This window comes from Motacilla alba, chromosome Z (genome assembly GCF_015832195.1).
Source record: "Motacilla alba alba isolate MOTALB_02 chromosome Z, Motacilla_alba_V1.0_pri, whole genome shotgun sequence".
Classification (NCBI taxonomy): Eukaryota; Metazoa; Chordata; class Aves; order Passeriformes; family Motacillidae; genus Motacilla; species Motacilla alba.
Window position 1 is genome coordinate 50,044,292 of NC_052046.1, and position 17,011 is coordinate 50,061,302.

Here is a 17,011-nt window from a genome sequence, read left to right on the forward strand (position 1 = left end):
AAATATTCCTGCAGCATACTAAGAAATTCCTCTGAAGTGAAACAGGAGGTTCCAAGAACTTCAGATGGCAGGCATTGCCTCTCCTCAATTCTAACTGTAAACAAAAGAAGTTTGGATACCCTTCAGCAACAGAATGTGATCAACAAGGATGCAACAAGCAACAGTTTATTTGTAGAAAAATCCTTTAAAATTTACTACAATGTAAGATTAAGGAAAAAATAGTCTTAATATATATACATACAATATATAGAAACAAAACACATATCGCACCATGAAAATTACATGCTTTTTAGAACAGAGAATGGGTCATATTCCCTCATATCAATTTAAAAGTTATCACTGCAAGAAACCTTGCTTCCTTTTTTTTTTTTTATCCCCATCAAAGTTTTCAAGTACAGGAAGTAAGTAATGCAGGATCTAATAGTAGAAAACCTTTGTTATACACAAATTACAACTGACAGCTAGACAATAGTATTCTGCAGTATCCAACACTTGTATTTTTTGAACTCTATTATAATGATATGAACTTTTACCTGAGGTGCATGGAAATAACGAAGCATGATAATTGGCAAGTATAAGAGATTTTCACATTATGATTTGACTGTAATTGAAGTTGATTAGGTATCACACCTATACCTGTAGTACTGGCACAAGAATGCTCTGCGTGAGTCATCACCAATGACTTAGAAGTGCAGGAAAAATTAATAGGCAAGCACCACTTGCAATGATAAGCATGCAGACAATTTAAGTGAAACAGAGGTAGCATGTTCTTGTAACTCCAGCAGGGTCATTCAAATCAACTGCACCCTCCCTCCTGCAAAAGGCACTCACTTTTTCAGCTAAAAATGATGCACTTAAGTTTGGTCAGATTGACCGCAAATGGTGGATTTCTCTCCTTACAAATATAAAAAGAAGTTAAGCAGAGGACACAGTGAAAAGGAAAAAAAAAAAAAAAAGAATGTAAGAAACAGACACATAAAGTACTATGTGCTATTCCTCTCCCCCTACCTTTTATGGGGAGAATTATATAAAACAGTTGCAGTATATAATCTAAAAAGTTAAGACTTTCCAGTTGAAATGGCAGTATTAAGCAGCACATTCTCAATCAGAAATAGTTTTAAACCACCAGAAGTACACTAGTCTTTTTGATAAAGAGCAACAACTCACAGTTAGGAGTAGAAAGTTTATGCACAAAAAAGGTGGTGCCAGAGAAAGATCCTCTGATGCAAAAGCTCATAAATTAGTATGCACTATACAGTACAACTATTATATTGTATCTTTCATCCTTTCTGCACTTTGAAAGGATATCCATGCAAAACACCTCCTCTTACCTTGACACTACAGAACTAATTGAGTTATAAGATGTGCCACTGTTGCAACTGGAGGCATAAGCCTCTTGACCATTAGCATCTAAATTAATTTTGAATACAGAAGATGCCTTCAGTAAGAAATCTGCTGCATCTCTACGACCTAATTCCCTCAGCTTAGACATTAGTATGCCTACAGTGCTGTCAGGTGCATTACTCCATTCATGCAGAAGGGCATGAACTGGGCTTGAGAGAAAGTAATTTTGTGTTCCATTATTTGTATTGTACTTTGCAACAAGATCAGGGAGGCCCAGGTTCATGGCAAGAAGGCACCAATCTTTGCCCATTGGATCAGGTGGATCCAAAAGTCGACTTAGTTTTCTCCTGGTAAGTAGATTCAGATCAGAAACATGAATATCCATTCCTAGGCTTCCCTGGGAGTAAACATCAAGACATCCAAAACACAATATACTGCTAAAGCTCTCTTTATATCCCCCCATAGTATTAGTTAGTGATGTCTCCTTTTGACTCTGTGCACGGAAAAAGTCTCTAGGCTGGTAGACCATTACTGGTTCATGATGTTCCCTCAGCTGCTGAGGACTAAGGTAATATTTCCCAGTCAGAAGACCTGGTAAGGTTGTTGCTATTAAGTTATCAATGGTGCTGCACACAGAATCCAGAAGTAAACAGCACTTGATCTTCTCTGTTTCCAGTCCTCTAACTTGAACCTCTATACCCTGCCCATGGTTGACTAGCAGCACTAAAAGCTCAGCTCCACGATTCATAATCTTTGATCCATTTACCCACAGACGTATATCAGCATCTCCCTCTGTGCTCTGCTGATGAATCCACCTGCAGAGATTCACCTGAACTTTATGAAAAAGTCCACAAGGAAATGGTGTAAGATGTTCCACAGGAACGATTCTAACACCACCATAAATCAGCACTTCATCCTCCTCATCTGTCCAAGACCTGTGAAGATTGTCAGTCTTTATGAGAGCAGGAATATCCACCATTGCTCCACTGCTAAGGTCCCTTGCACAAATATCCATGGCATCCAAAATCTGTATCAGTTCTTCCACGTCACTATCTGTCACCAGACGCTGGATGTCCTCTATGGTGTAGCGACCTCTATAGTGATGGAGGGCTTTTGGGTTCTCCACTGACAAGATTTTTCCAAGGACATTAGAACAGAGCCAGCGAGGATCCAGAAGCACAACATCTTGGACAGTTTCACTCTGCATAATGTTAATCTGTTTATAAATATGAAAGTTACTGTTTACATCTTGTGAAGTACAAGATGATAGCCCATGTTCTTGCCTTCCTAACAGACTGACCCGACAATTTGATTAAAACTGCTCACAGGAATAAAACAACAGTGCATTTAAATATATGGCAAGCACTCAGAACAAAAACAGATGTTGTTATTTTCCACTTGTAATGAGATTATTAGAGCGACTATGCAATTTCTACTGGACACATATAAATCTCTCATATGCAGTGAACGCTTCACTGAAGGTGATAACATAGTGATCCTTTCTGGGTATTTTATATTCTTACAACTATAGCTAAAAAAATGTAATTCTTCCTGTCTCAAAGAGATTACATTAACAAAATAGAGGCCACAAGACAATGATAACAGAAAACATTAATAAGCATTCTCTACTTCTTGTGATGTCTTGAGGAAGAGGAAAAAACCAAACAACTTTAGACATTTCCTTAAATTCATTAAGAAATAATCTACCAGAACTGTATCTTGCAAATAAAGAAATGGACTTTAGATAAAAGTACTTACTTCTCCTATGCTATGCAACTGCTGTGCAATATGCCGTAGGTCATTTTCGCTTGCTAAGGGATTAAGATGTTCCTGTACATCATACACAAACTGCTGCAAGGACATCAGCTGGTTGGGCCCATTAATTTTTCTCCAGGAAGGCAGTGTGGAGATTATTTTTTCACATAGGTGAGTCATAGGTGGGCAAGTCTTAGAAAAGCACAGAAAACATCCACTTGAGAATAGTGGTACTATTTTTTTTTGGTACTATTTTTTTTATATGAAGGTCTAATGCATTTGTAATGAATATTCAGATCTAAAGAGCTCCCTTTGTGTTGGACCCTTATTCTTCCATCTGGCATTCCCTTGCCATAAGATCTACCTACCTTTTCTTAAAAAAGTGAATTGCATGAACTAGTTTTTCAATGAAATAAGCAAATTTTCCAAATATCACCATGAGTTGCCATCATGAATCTGTAAGTTAATGCTTATTTCTGAAATAATGAGAATTTATTTAGAATCTGTACTCATCAATATCTTACAGGACCAATTTACTTCAAAAGGTGAGACAGCAGGGTACTAAATAAGAAGCAGAAATGGTATTTTGATGTATTGATCGCCTTAGATTTCACTTATGCCTTCTTGCTCATTCTCAAGCCACAGCCTCCACTTCTTATGCAGTAAACCCCTTCAGATTTCAAGCTAGTGACTATAGCTATATTAAAGCTTTCGTAGAGAAGAAAAGCTTACAAAATCAAGAGACCATCAGGAATGTAAAATAGGCTGAATTTTTGCATGAATCTAAATATTTTCCTCAATTTGCATGAATTTTCCTCAATTTCCTCATTTTGCATGAATCTAAATATTTTCCTCAATTCAATAGAATTAACTCAGTAATAATACATCCATTTTTAATCAATTACAAAAAGATATGTTTTTAAAGTAGCTGCAGAAAATCTTGTTGGTGTGTAACATGATATTAATCAATTTAGCACAGGGTACAAAAAATTTGACTTAGTCACCCTTATTATGGAAGTCTCCATGGATTCATGGTGATAACATCAAACCATGGCTACACTTTACCTTTAGTATCATATACATATACCTACACATAGAGATACAACTGCAAGCAATATTTTTCAATTAAAAAATGCAGTCAAAAGTTAATACATATTCAGTTTACATATCCATATTCAGTTTACATATCCATATTCAGAATTATATTTCTAACAGTTGAGAAAACTGTTCTACTCTGGTGGGTTTTTAAGTGAAAAAACCTATTTTCCTGAAATATATTTATAATATATTTCTCTGTTTCTCTATAATACTATTCTGAGAAAAAAAAAACAAACCAAAAAGTGGGGACCAGTGCTGGAATCCAATCACTGCAAATCAAAAACCAAAATTATGACTTTAAACTGCTATCTCAAATTGTTTCCTTTCAACAGAGAGTATTTTGGTCATCTGCTTGAAACAGCTACTATTTTCAAAATGCTGACTGAATCTTTGATGTCAAGGCTTTTTTTATCACAAGACCTGTCAAGTGTGCTGTTAGAACATTGGAACAACAGTGGTTTCTTATGCTTCATTATTCTAAAGTTTGAAATTTACAGTAGATCATTACACAAGACATTCACATTTTGGCTTATCCAACCCAGACTATTAGACACTACTTACAGAAATTATCTGGCTTCTTATTTCTTGCAAGTGATTTCGGAGAAGCTTCATATCTTTAGACCCAGATGCTCCAGCATCCAGGACAAATAACTTTTCTGAAATTTGCAAATCATTTCCAAATCTAAACAAAAATAATTATTATTAACTTAGCCCCAAATCCAATTTATTTCTTAATACAATTGTACTTCAGTCTTAAATTATACTGGAGTTGTTTTTCCTCAAGGAATGATGAAGTCATGATTATACTGAGATATTTTATAAGCACAGACACTGTAGCTGTACTGTTTTCAAGTAATTTTCTTGAAAATAAGCAGAAGTATTGAGAGAAAATTGTTTTTTCTCAGAATGAAGAGTAAATATGTGTAAGAAAATTGTAACTGCATCACATGACCTGTAATTACAAACCAAAACATTTTACTAGAGAAAAGTAAAATTATTTGTTTTAAGGTCTTAATGTCTGTTGCTTGCTTTCTTCTCACTTCAAATAGTTCAGTAGTCATTGGTTTTGACAACTCTCTTTCTACTTACTTTTCAGTTTCCAACCACACAAGTCTGTTTGCCTAGCTCTGTCGAGATTTGCATTTATAAGCACTCCAGCACCAAAGATGACACACAGGTGGTTTTTTTATTGGTTTATTTCAATTGGTTAAGGTACTGCCCCCCTCCCCAACTACTGTGCTGGAATTCCTACATCTGTTTCTTGTACAGCCTAGACAAGTGTCCATACTTGCAGGAGGTATGGATGGTTTCTCATACCCAGTGTTTCCCACTTACATGCTCACTCTTATTATAAGGTATTGTTACTATAAACAATAGTATATTTATGGAAAATTCCCCATTTCCATCTACCTATATCTTAGTATGTTCTCCAGACATTTGCTGAAGAATTCTGTAAGTTTCACTAACTTCTTTGTACCTCTTGGATGACCTTGTCACCTGTGTGACTCCACAATGTCCAGCTTTTTGCAAACTGTGTGGGATGTACTTCCAGGCCTCATTTAAGTTTTTTCCATAGCTATCCTAAATCAGTAAAGAGCTAAAGGTAGTTCTCTGGTAAAGGTTCCTCTTTTGCATCCACAGTTTTTAGCTGCAAATAGCCTACTTTTCTGAGACCGGTGCAAAACCTGAGAACCAGGATGTTAGACAGAAAGTTGGAATGGGTCTTTGGATGTAGCCCAGTGTTTATAGGGTGAGACTGCCTACACCACAATTAATTTTGACGCCACTTGGTTCATTTTAGCTCACTCAGGGCAGCTTACTCACTGTAATATTGGTAAACATTTCAATTTTAGCACAATATATGCTTCCTGAACATATTCAAAATATCATAATATTTTGAATATCATATAAGCCATATAAAAACATTTTACCTATTCCAATGCATTTTAGTATTTTTCTTTCCAATTAGTGTGTTTATAAATATACTTCCCACTTACCTGTTCCTGATTTCTTTCAACAAAGAGATGTCTTTGTCATACCAGAACTCTCCCCCAACAGGCCGAGGCAGATTCACTATGTCAGCATGCGTGGCAACCAAAACAACACGCAGGGGACTTTTCAGCTTTCCACCAAATGCTAGAAGAGAAAAAGAGGACTCCCTCACTATGAGGCATGCCAATGGAGATGGCTGATACTGACGCAGAAAAGCAGAAATACATTTTACATTCTTCATACCAACCACTTCTGTAGTTATTTACCAACTCTAAGCACAGCCATTAACAGTGTAACTGCTGATGCTCTGGCAATTATCGGCTTATAGGACTGTGTATATAAGGCCCAATTTTAATAGCTAGACAATTTGAATAACATCAGATACATTTATATTGTGTTACTTTATTGGTTTAACAAAAGCAGTAATCGGTAGCACTAATGATATAGCTACTAACTACAAACTACGACACCGTGAGAGGAAAAAAAATTAGAAATAGCAGCTTCTTGAAAGCATTTTGCATAGTCCTTAATATTACAGGTGCAGAGTAGAGGATTGTAAGAACACAAAATGTCTACAACATTCATATGTTGATATGAATGCTATTTTGCTGTACTTACACAAACAATGACCTCTCACTTAGGTGAGAGTTAAGTAGGAAAGCCTGGCAGAAGCCATGAAAAAGAATGAGAAAGAAAGAAAGATACAAATGGCATGAATGAGGCGACAGTACAGAACACAGAGTTTACAATCTTTTCTCAAACTCATTTTCCAGAAAATAGAAGACATCATTAAACATTTTAAAAAAGTGACATGGGAGAAACATGCTTACATCACTGCTCAGTTCTCATCAACTAAGAGTTACATAATTTTGATTAATTCATAAAAAAACACACTTCCCCAAATCTCTGCATAATACTTCCAGGCAAGTAATGATCTTCTTTTTATTTTTCTTTTTAATTGGCAGCTAAGGACTTAGACAAAATAACTGGAAAGTAATTCCAAGACTTTTAACTTTTGTGCGCACATCAGTTACTAAAGATTACTTGAGAGATTTGTAACAATACAGAGATGGATGGGTACCCAGACTGAGCTGATCAGTAAAAACACAGATTTAAGTGAAGTATCTAAATAATGCTGATAATCAGATAAGCAAGAAGAAAAAAAATCAACTGAGACTTAGGAGCAGTGAAAAGCTTTCAGCAGTTGCAAATTAGGTGTATTTGCAGCTTTGTCACCTTTTTTGCAAATTTCTGAGCTTTAATTTTCACAGGTCATTTATTGCTGGTTAGGTCCAAATGCTGATATTATTATTGTGATTTGATCTAAAACAGAAAATAAAAAAATGCAGATGCCTGAACTGAAAACCAAGGGTTGGCCTTGGCTCATTGTCTGGCTGAGATAATGCATACAGAAAGAGAGAGAAAGTAACTCTTTGCACAATGTTAAATATTTAATACATTTGTCTGGTGAATCCCTAGCATCGCTAAAAATGTCCTTTAGTGCCGAGCTAGATCCACCGGCTGGAATAATCTTTCAGATCATAGAATCCAGACACATGTCAGAGCTTGGTTAGTCTGAGAGACTGTCACAGTCTGCAGACCAGTAATCAGCTACAAATGCAAACAAGTTTAAATAAGTTACTGTATATACAGCTGGACTACCAGACTTTATAAGAAAAATGTTATTTAAGTTAATTTAAGTTTGCCCACCAAGTATCTTTCAGTAAGCTTGAATATAAAATAAGTAAAATTACTTAAAACCTGTGCAAAATTGGAACATATGTGAAAATTACAAGAAAAATTGATTTCTGTGCATCAGCACCAAAAAGTTACCATATTTGAAGTCCAAATAGAACTTTAGTTAAACACATGAAAGTTGCACATACTGAGGGATAACACTGTTCCATAATACTGTTCTGTCCTGTTGTCACTGACAAGACTAATTTATGCTGAAAATTTTGTTTATTGGGCTAGATATAAGAGGAATTTAAGCGAAGTGTCTAAACTTGGTTTTGAATGGTTCCAGCCCTCTGAAACACTTTTGATAGCTTATCTGACATAAAACATCATCTGCCATGTACAGATGTAAATCTCAGTGCCACAAGATATTGCACTGTACTTCGTGACATTTTTAATTGAACTAAGTGGTGTGTGCAATGCTTCTGGCTTCTTCCACAGATAAAATTCCCTTTTGCCAAGAAACCTAATGTCAAGTTCGTTTGCATACATGGGGATGAAGACACCAAACACAGATGATGTACAGAGTTGCAGAGAAATACAAGAAGCTTTATATCTCTAATATTTCATTAACAAGAACATACCTATTGGCTCCTCAACTGGGACCAATGATTTCAGGAAATTGAGCCAAAAGGTCACTTGGTTTAACTGAATTTCATAAGGCTCCTCAAGGCTAAAAAGCACTATGTGAATTGCAGTATGATCATTTGCAGCAAAAAAATCGTAACAGCAAAAGTACACTGGATTCCCAGAGAATTCCCAGATGCTGAAATCCCCAACTCCTGAAAAACAGACAAATAGATGAAGAGATCATCAGTAAGCATGAAGTATCTTCTGGCCACAGAAAGATGTAAGAGATCATCAGTAAGCATGAAGTATCTTCTGGCCACAAACAAAACATTTAATCTGATTTAAACTGTCACAAACATAAACTGTATCCATGTGAGAAAGCAAGACTGAAAATGCAATCATGAACAAAGGGAACAAGTTTCAGTCAGTTTTAGCAGCTGGGCCCTCAAAATCTGCTCCTCTCTCACATTCCTTCTCTAGGACATTTAGCCTGATTCCATATGTAAGCACCTGTGTTAAATGCATGCAGTCTTACGCAATTAAATTGAGCTTTGCCTTGAACAACAGCAGCAGATCTGGTAATTGTCTTGAAAACCAAGAATAATGGCTCTCATTCTTTCCCTGTAACCTCAAAAAAGCTTAATATTTTAATTAATTATTCTTCTTAACATGCCACCACTGATTTCAAAAACCACTGAAGCACATTCTAAAAACAAGCCGCTTTGCTTTACAGAACTGTACTATTCACATTGTGTTGGTAAATCAGGGCTGAAGAATCAACATGTTAAGGGTTGCAAGAGCTCCATGCTTCTTTTTGCGGTCTCTAGCTTTGGGTGAGAAAAGTGTTAGTATCCCTTCCAGATGCACCATCTGAGCAGGATGATGTCTGCCTCACCTGTACTACTTCTAATTAAATACATGGTGATTAAGATGCACCTCAAACTTCTAGAAGGAGAGAAGTCAGAACACACCAACCTGCTGTTATGAGTACAGCTACTCAGAGTTCACCTGTGTCTACATTATGTACTGTATAGTACACAACAGAGAAAGAAACCAAAGTCCTTCTGACAGTCCATGGAACAACTCTGTTTCCCTGCAGAATTTGACTGGGCTTCAAATTATACTGAAGGAAGAAATTAGCCTACACAAAGAACAAGTTTTAGCTACTTGGCAAACTCTTCAGCATTTAGGATAAAGGCTTTGTCACGGCATTCTTTATTATACACTGAAAAGCAGGTTTCTGTTTCCAATGTTACTACTAACTCAGCTTCAAAATTGCAGCTGGTAAGGCACGCAAAACATTTTCCTTATGAAGAAGAGATCTGACCCCCGATATAAATGACAATTATTAAGGCTGGTGGGAGACAATCTGTGTGGTCTCAGAGCCAAAAGCCATGTGTGTACTTACGACACCTTCTGTGATTTACCCCTCTTACTGCTAACTGGCTTCAACTGCAGAGCAGTTAGTTTCCTTGCAAAAAAAGATATTAAATCAGAAGCCCCACTCACAATGACTGATGAGCTCCAAGGCTCACCAAAAATGCTCCAGTGCTGACATAGAGTGAGAACAGTGTGTCCTTTGCATAGCTGGGAATATACTTCAATGGTGAGGACTAAATGGGACCAGGCTCAATCTGATAAAATCCCCAGATGACATCTAGTATAGGTGAAGAAGCCTTCATACTAGTAGACACATTGCTGACCTGCTCCTGTCATACCAAATCCCTCTTTTCTACTCTCTCACTTACTCACCTCAGAAATGTTTCTATGTAATACTGTAAAAATCTGACATGAGTGATTAAAATGTATATTACAATAGCTACAGAACTTCAGGCAGATTTACTTTCTCAAACAAATTAAATGCCACCAGTGTTGGATTGTCAAACACAGTCACTACTATGCCAAGTCAGACTTTCCCCCCCCCACTTTTATTTTAAAAAACAAGTTAAATGGCATTAACTGTTCTACAGCAGTAAGGCACCCCAGCCCAGGGCTCTTCTTACCATGCAAGAAGGCATTCTGGATGTCAATAGCCTTGGTGGACTGGTCATCAGATGAGAATGGAGAGTGATGAGCAGGTGATACGAAAGTTTCTAACACCCCTTTGGTCAGGCCTGGCTCAAACATCATACTACGGCTTCTCACACTGACATTTTCACAGCCAGGATAAAGATTCGTAATACTTACTGAAACTGGATCAGGGAAAGGAAAATGAGATTAAAAACTATGTGAAAATCACAACAAGATCACTTCAAAACAAGTATGCAAGCCATAAAAGCAGATTAAAAAGCCCAAAGTGCTCTTCAAAGAAAGGAGATGTCTGTGAAGCTGTGGGTGTACACAACTACATTCTTATTCTGAATGGTTAAAAGGAGAATGTTAGAATGATCCTATAAAGCACTTATGTCTAACAGCACATATACCTCTGACTAGAAAGCATAGAAGAGGACCGAAATTTATGCATATGAAAGGTTTGAATAGCTAAAGTTCTATGTTGCAAAATATGCTGCCTTTTTTTTTTTAAGCTAAGGGCTACAGTTTCATTGCATGGCTTATTATTGACATGGGAATGTCACATATTCATACTATTGATTCCTGTAAGTAATGATAAAAAATATCTCTTTGTAACATGTGTCACTGGGGTAGTGGGGGAGAAAAACCCTTAACCAAAATTATTTTACTAATAAGCAAATTTTATTTTACTAATAAGCAAATTTTAAATTCCTTGTTTATTCAGCTTCCCAGAGTGCAAATGAGAAACAAAAGGCCTTTTTAACTGACTTGCACCATCTAGTGGATAAAGATTTCTTTCCTCCACTAGTTGACAAATTCTAGTATTTGGGTTTTACAATAGAAGGAGATTACCAGTTAGCTGTCAAACTACATTTTCATGTTTGATCTCCTAGGGTAATATTTTAAATCTTTTGGCTCTTGTAAATAAATACTTAATGAATTTGTACACTTATTTTTACAGAATTTAAACAAACACATAAACAAAAAAAATCTTATGTGACCAAGTATAGACCAAATTGTGCTGATTTAAATATCTATCTGATTATGTCACTCAGCCCAGAACATAATTTACATGCTATATAATGATTTACATCCCAAAAGAACATATACTGAAAGAAGTAAAACCCAAACTTCCAAATGCTAAAATAACCCCATAGTAGCTTTGAATACATACAACTGCATGTCTTTCTGGCTTCATATCTAGGTAAGCTCTTTTGAAGGGCTTAAAATTCACCTTTATTTTTACACTGATTTGCCAGTGTGACTGGCAATCTTTCTGATTTTATGATGGTGTGAGTACATAACACCTCTTCTTTGGTTCTGTTACCAATCAACACAAAAAAATCTAACTTCAATCAAAACCTTGTTGTACTGCCTCCAGGAACTGATATTCCTTGAGTGATTTATCACCCTTTGTATGACACAGTAAATTAAAATAAATAAATCAAGAAATTTTGATTGATTAATTTAATCAAGTTCTTTTTTCTGTTGTCACAGACGTGAGGCCCTTGTATCAAGTAAACATCAAATGCAGTAACAATCTCTGTGGTATGGGTCTGGCCTTGTTAAGCCACTTTGTGAATGCCCTATAGCTTCCTCAGGTGAATAGAGAGAAAGAAAAGATGAAAACTACTACTAGCACTGTTCTATTATTACTTAAAAATCATGAACAAAATCCAAACCTGCAATTATCATCTAAAACTTACACAGTAAGACCACTTCAAAACATCAATTTAAACTTGAGCTCCTCAACATGCTTAGCTTGCTTGTGTAGGCTCCCTGTGTTAGAAAAGGGATCCAGACACTCTGGTCTATCCACAGTCCCCCTGTGGGTTCTTCAAAGACTAGGCACAGGCTTAAGCATAAACCTAGCTAGTTTCTCTACACCTTGTAGCTCTTCCCACTTTGCACAGGCCAGCTGGTGCTACATGAGCATTCTATTCCCTAATATTTGTAAACATTTACTTCTGTTTGGAAAACTTCCATTTCCAGCTTGTTTGAAGACGATTTTAGACACCACTAACAGGGCTATTTCAAACCTGTATCTTAGAGAAAAGCACTCCAAGGCATCAGAGGCAGTTCTGAAACCTGTTACTACTTAAAAATCACATACAGAGGCAGCAATTGTTCCAATTTTGCAGTGTTTATTGAAGTTTCCCCAGCAGAAAGGAAGCTAGTAATGACACTGATGTTTGCAGCCTAGGACTTTTTGTGACAAATAAACAGCAGTGTTTACAAGTCCTGTCCTCTGCTGTGCAAGTTCACTTATGCAGCATGTAAGCAAAAAACACCTTTACTACTCATTTATCCTTCACACCCGCTGGTCCTCTTCCTCTTACTTTAGGGACAAACCTATGGACAGAGAAGTCAATCCCTTCTCCCTTTTTCTTTTGTTTCTTGCATGATTAGGCTGTCATGTCTTCTGCATTGCAGCCAACACCTTCTTCTTAGGAGCTTAGAGAATAAGAGGAAACCGTTTTCTCATAAAAACATTACGGTTCAAAACCATACCTGAAGGTTTGGAAGACAAAGGTGATGGGGGGAATCTGCTTGAGTTTGTGGAGGAGAGCCTAGGCCTACGTCTTCGGAAAAAGCTTCGTATCAGGCCACATTTGAGGGACTCCACCAGGGTGGTTTTCCCAGTGCCACAGTATCCAAACAATTTCAGTTTGATCCGGGGCTGTGGATTCTGTGTGTGCCTCAGCTGCTGGATAAAAATGCCCCGGTGCGTATCCTAAAATTCAGTACAAAGAAGAAATCAGAATGTGTGGCAGGGAACTTCTGCCTCCCAACAAATTCACTGTGGGTTTAGATACACTTTCTTGCCAGACTGGTGTTCATCTGGTTTATCGTGCAAGCCATCAGTTACTGGACAGGCAGACAGGAGAGCTTAATGCCCACTCTCAAGAGCCGCATTGACGTTTCATGAAAATCCCATATCTTCAGGCTCAAATCAGTGAATGGAATTATTTTGACTTCCAATGGAGAGAGCAAAGACATCAAAACTAGCCTCTTTCAGTGCCCATTCTCCTAACCCATCAGTCTCAGAAGGTTAACCAATATACATACTCTAATGGAATACATGCAGCACTGAAGAATTTTTCTGTGACAGCTATCACCTGAACCATCCAACAATTCAATGTGCATTTCTTCTCTTTGTTTCTTTACATCAACTTTTTCAGTGCTTCTCATGTTTGGGTGAATTTCAAGGAAGCAGGGAGGAAGCAAGAAAGTGTGAGAGCAAAGGAACTAGGTTAATAGTTCCTTTCTTCATTCCCCCATTTGGAGATGAGATAAAGGCTTTGTTGTTCTGCATTTGCACCTAATTTACACGTAGGATGAGCCCCCCTGAATTGTAAGCTCGCAGCAACTGAGCTGAGAAATTTGTCATACAAGTTCGTTCCTTCCTCACCAGCAGGCATTTCCTTAGTAAGTTAGTCACAGTGCAAACACTGCACTGTTACAGCTAATACTGAATCCTCCACAAAGGTGGATTGATAGGAACGTATGATAGTATGTTCTTCACATGTCTGTATTAGAGGCAAAATACTTCACAAGCATCAAAAATAAGTGTAAGGTATGCTCTGTACTAGATGATACTGACCATTTTAAGATTTACTACAACATTTTCAGTGGTTAGATATAATTTGTTAATTTCAATTGATCAAATTCCTTGTTACATAGTATAATGCATTTTCCCCACATATATAGAGACAGACCTTCAGTAATGTTATGTTCCACAATCAAGAAGAGAGTTGCAGTTTACTAATATTGCTTTCAAAAGAGATCTATCTGACCTTCATTCTTTGTTCTAGGTCAATTTGCATTATTTTCATATTTACATTATGAATAAATCATGAATTTATCTACCTGCATACAGACAGAAATAAGAGTGGGGATGTAACTATGCAAAATGGAGCCTCTTATGACAAACTTTACCAAAGCTGTCATTGTGAAGGAAGTCTGAACTTTGCACTTCTCACATATTCACACACATATAGTTTACAATCCTAGGAAGTACAGATTTGCTGGCAGACCTAAAGAACATGATTCTACTTCTGCCTTGGCAATACATGATGTGCACCATCTTCTATTAGCAATAGAAATGGTCATTTATTTCAGTTTCTCCAATCACAGACTCATCATTGTAATTATAACAGGATTATTTTAATTGGTCTGGCTCTTGCCTGTAATCTCCAGGCAAGTAGGCCCTGAACCTTCCCAGCATGAGTGATGCTGCCTATCTGACTAATCAATGTGTATCAGATGTGTCAGGCATGCTGCCTTACAACAAGCCCAGATCATCTTTTTGTTCTAGTTAGCAAGACATTTGGATATACTGAAACTGCAGAATTAAAAGATGACATTTAGAACTTATGGAACTATTTCATCTGGTATTGGTATTTTCATAAGGGGCACAAACCTCCCATCCTTCATAACCTTTATCTAAGTGAAATGGTGATGGTGAGGAAATAAATCATCCTGGGGAATGTGCTAATTCTTAATAGCTTATTTTCTACTAAATACCTTAGATGCTTTGCTAGGCGCTGTCAGACACTGATAGATATAAATCAGTGTGGCATACTTGCTTAGCCAGCTTCTTGAATGTGTACATACTTGCTTTAATTGAGGGCATAATTTCAAATTAAAAATATAAAAAGGAAAAAGAAAAAAAATTACAGAATTGCAGCAAGAAATTTTGCAACAGCTTTTAGAATGGCTTTGATGAAAACCTCACTTAAAATTCATGTATTCCCCACCTTTTTAAGTCTTGCAAGCAGACTGGCTACATGTTCATGCTGCTCTGCTCTGGCGAGATCTTCTGCTGTTTTCCCATCCTGTTGAAACACAAATTATTAGCAGCAGTTCCTTCATTTTTGTTTTACAGATGGGCATCTGGATGCCACTGTAACAAGATGCTTTGAATTCAGAGTCTGAGAGCAAAGTCAACACTCCTCCCCCTGAATTCCATTCCTCTTCTCACCAATTAGAGGGTGATAGTGATTTCTAGATATTGCACACTGAATAGAATTAAAAGCTCATAAAGAAGGGACACATCAGCAAATTGACTCACACTAATAGCAGGTGAATGTTTGTTTACCAATGGATAAAGACTGACAGTGGCATATCAGCCACTGGAGGATTCCAGAAAGCAAGAAACTTGCAAGGTATGCATTTTCAATCGCATCAGCAAGTATAAAAGGAGAAGCAAAGCTGCCTTCAGTATCCTGGTCTTGCCATTTAGTTATCTATGATCACAGATCAGCAGTTTAATATTAAAAAGACTAAAACAAAAAATTGCCCACTACTTTGACTCTTACAGCTATCTTACGCTATTCTATTGTTTAAATTTTGGTAAGAGGTAATTTAGGAGTATTTTGCTTATTTCACTGTCTCAGATAAGAGTATTAGAAAATACATCCCCAAGCAAAATAGGAAGTTATTTTCCTATTCAAGCTTCTCTCTGCCACCATGCTGCTGGAATAATGGATGTTACATATATTCAGTGTACTGCTCTTGCTAGATTTAATATCAGCACTATTTATTTTATTATGTTCTTCAAACTGACCTAAACTGGAGAGACAAAATGTACTTTCATCTTGGAAGGACAGTGTCCACACAGGCAATTATACCAATACAGCTGTCGTGACATAAGTGAAGTGCAATAGCTCAAGAATTCCCCCGTCACCCTTTTATTTTATCTCATCTCTGCAGTACGTAGTAGATACATACTTGTAGTGCAAATACATATACACAATGGGATGTAACAAACAAAAAAGACAAAAACAGATGATAAAGGAAATGTTGTAGAGCATCCTTCCAAGTCCACTGCATGCACATTTCACTATTATTAATGGGGAACGAGGCAATATACAATCCAATAGTTATCAAAAAGTAATTATTTAGTCCTAAAATTGTTTAAGCCACAATTCCAAGTTTATTGACATTCTCCTACTACATAAGATCTATGCTTAAAAGAAAAAGCTGCAGTGCTAAATCTAGAGGAAAAATCCCCAAATATTATTATTTTGTACCAAATGGGTAAAGCAAATGATAAAGAAGTTTTCTCTTTTTTCCCCTCCATTTCAGCCATCTCAGGCAAAATTTGTTAGGAAAAGAACTCTGAAAAATGTGGAGTCAACTAAAATCTAATGACAACATGTCTTCCTCATACAGAGTAGTAGTTATTTCTAAGCAGAATACACTGGTTACAGTAAGTAGAAATATAAAATGATCTGCTGGATCTGAGTACAAAACATGGTTAGTTTGTTCAAAACACACTTAATGGTGTGTGTGATGTCTATAATTTATCACGCATTTGACAAAGGACACTTCATTCCTGCTGTGGATATGTCGATAGGAGGATGTTTCTCACCTTACTGAGAATGAAAAATGCCTTCTGTGTTACTAACTGGAAGCAATGATGCTGGCTGATTTGACATGAATGATTTCATTTACAAGAATACTCTCACACTAGTTCACTCATCCATGCAACCACACA

General features: G+C 36.8%; 1 protein-coding gene across 2 annotated transcripts in view; it reads right to left on the minus strand.

Moving 5' to 3' along the window:
* Positions 1-149: 149 nt before the first annotated feature.
* DAPK1 (death associated protein kinase 1) overlaps positions 150-17,011 on the minus strand; it is an 86,813-nt gene continuing 69,951 nt past the window's right edge. For both annotated transcript variants that reach the window (XM_038125907.1, XM_038125908.1), the window contains 8 exons: positions 15,270-15,347; positions 13,021-13,243; positions 10,500-10,688; positions 8,511-8,708; positions 6,195-6,333; positions 4,759-4,879; positions 3,103-3,291; positions 150-2,560 (listed from right to left, as the gene is read on the minus strand). In XM_038125907.1, coding sequence (XP_037981835.1) covers positions 1,328-2,560; positions 3,103-3,291; positions 4,759-4,879; positions 6,195-6,333; positions 8,511-8,708; positions 10,500-10,688; positions 13,021-13,243; positions 15,270-15,347 — 2,370 coding nt within the window. In that variant the 3' untranslated portion in view covers positions 150-1,327. The remainder of the gene's footprint in view (positions 2,561-3,102; positions 3,292-4,758; positions 4,880-6,194; positions 6,334-8,510; positions 8,709-10,499; positions 10,689-13,020; positions 13,244-15,269; positions 15,348-17,011) is intronic.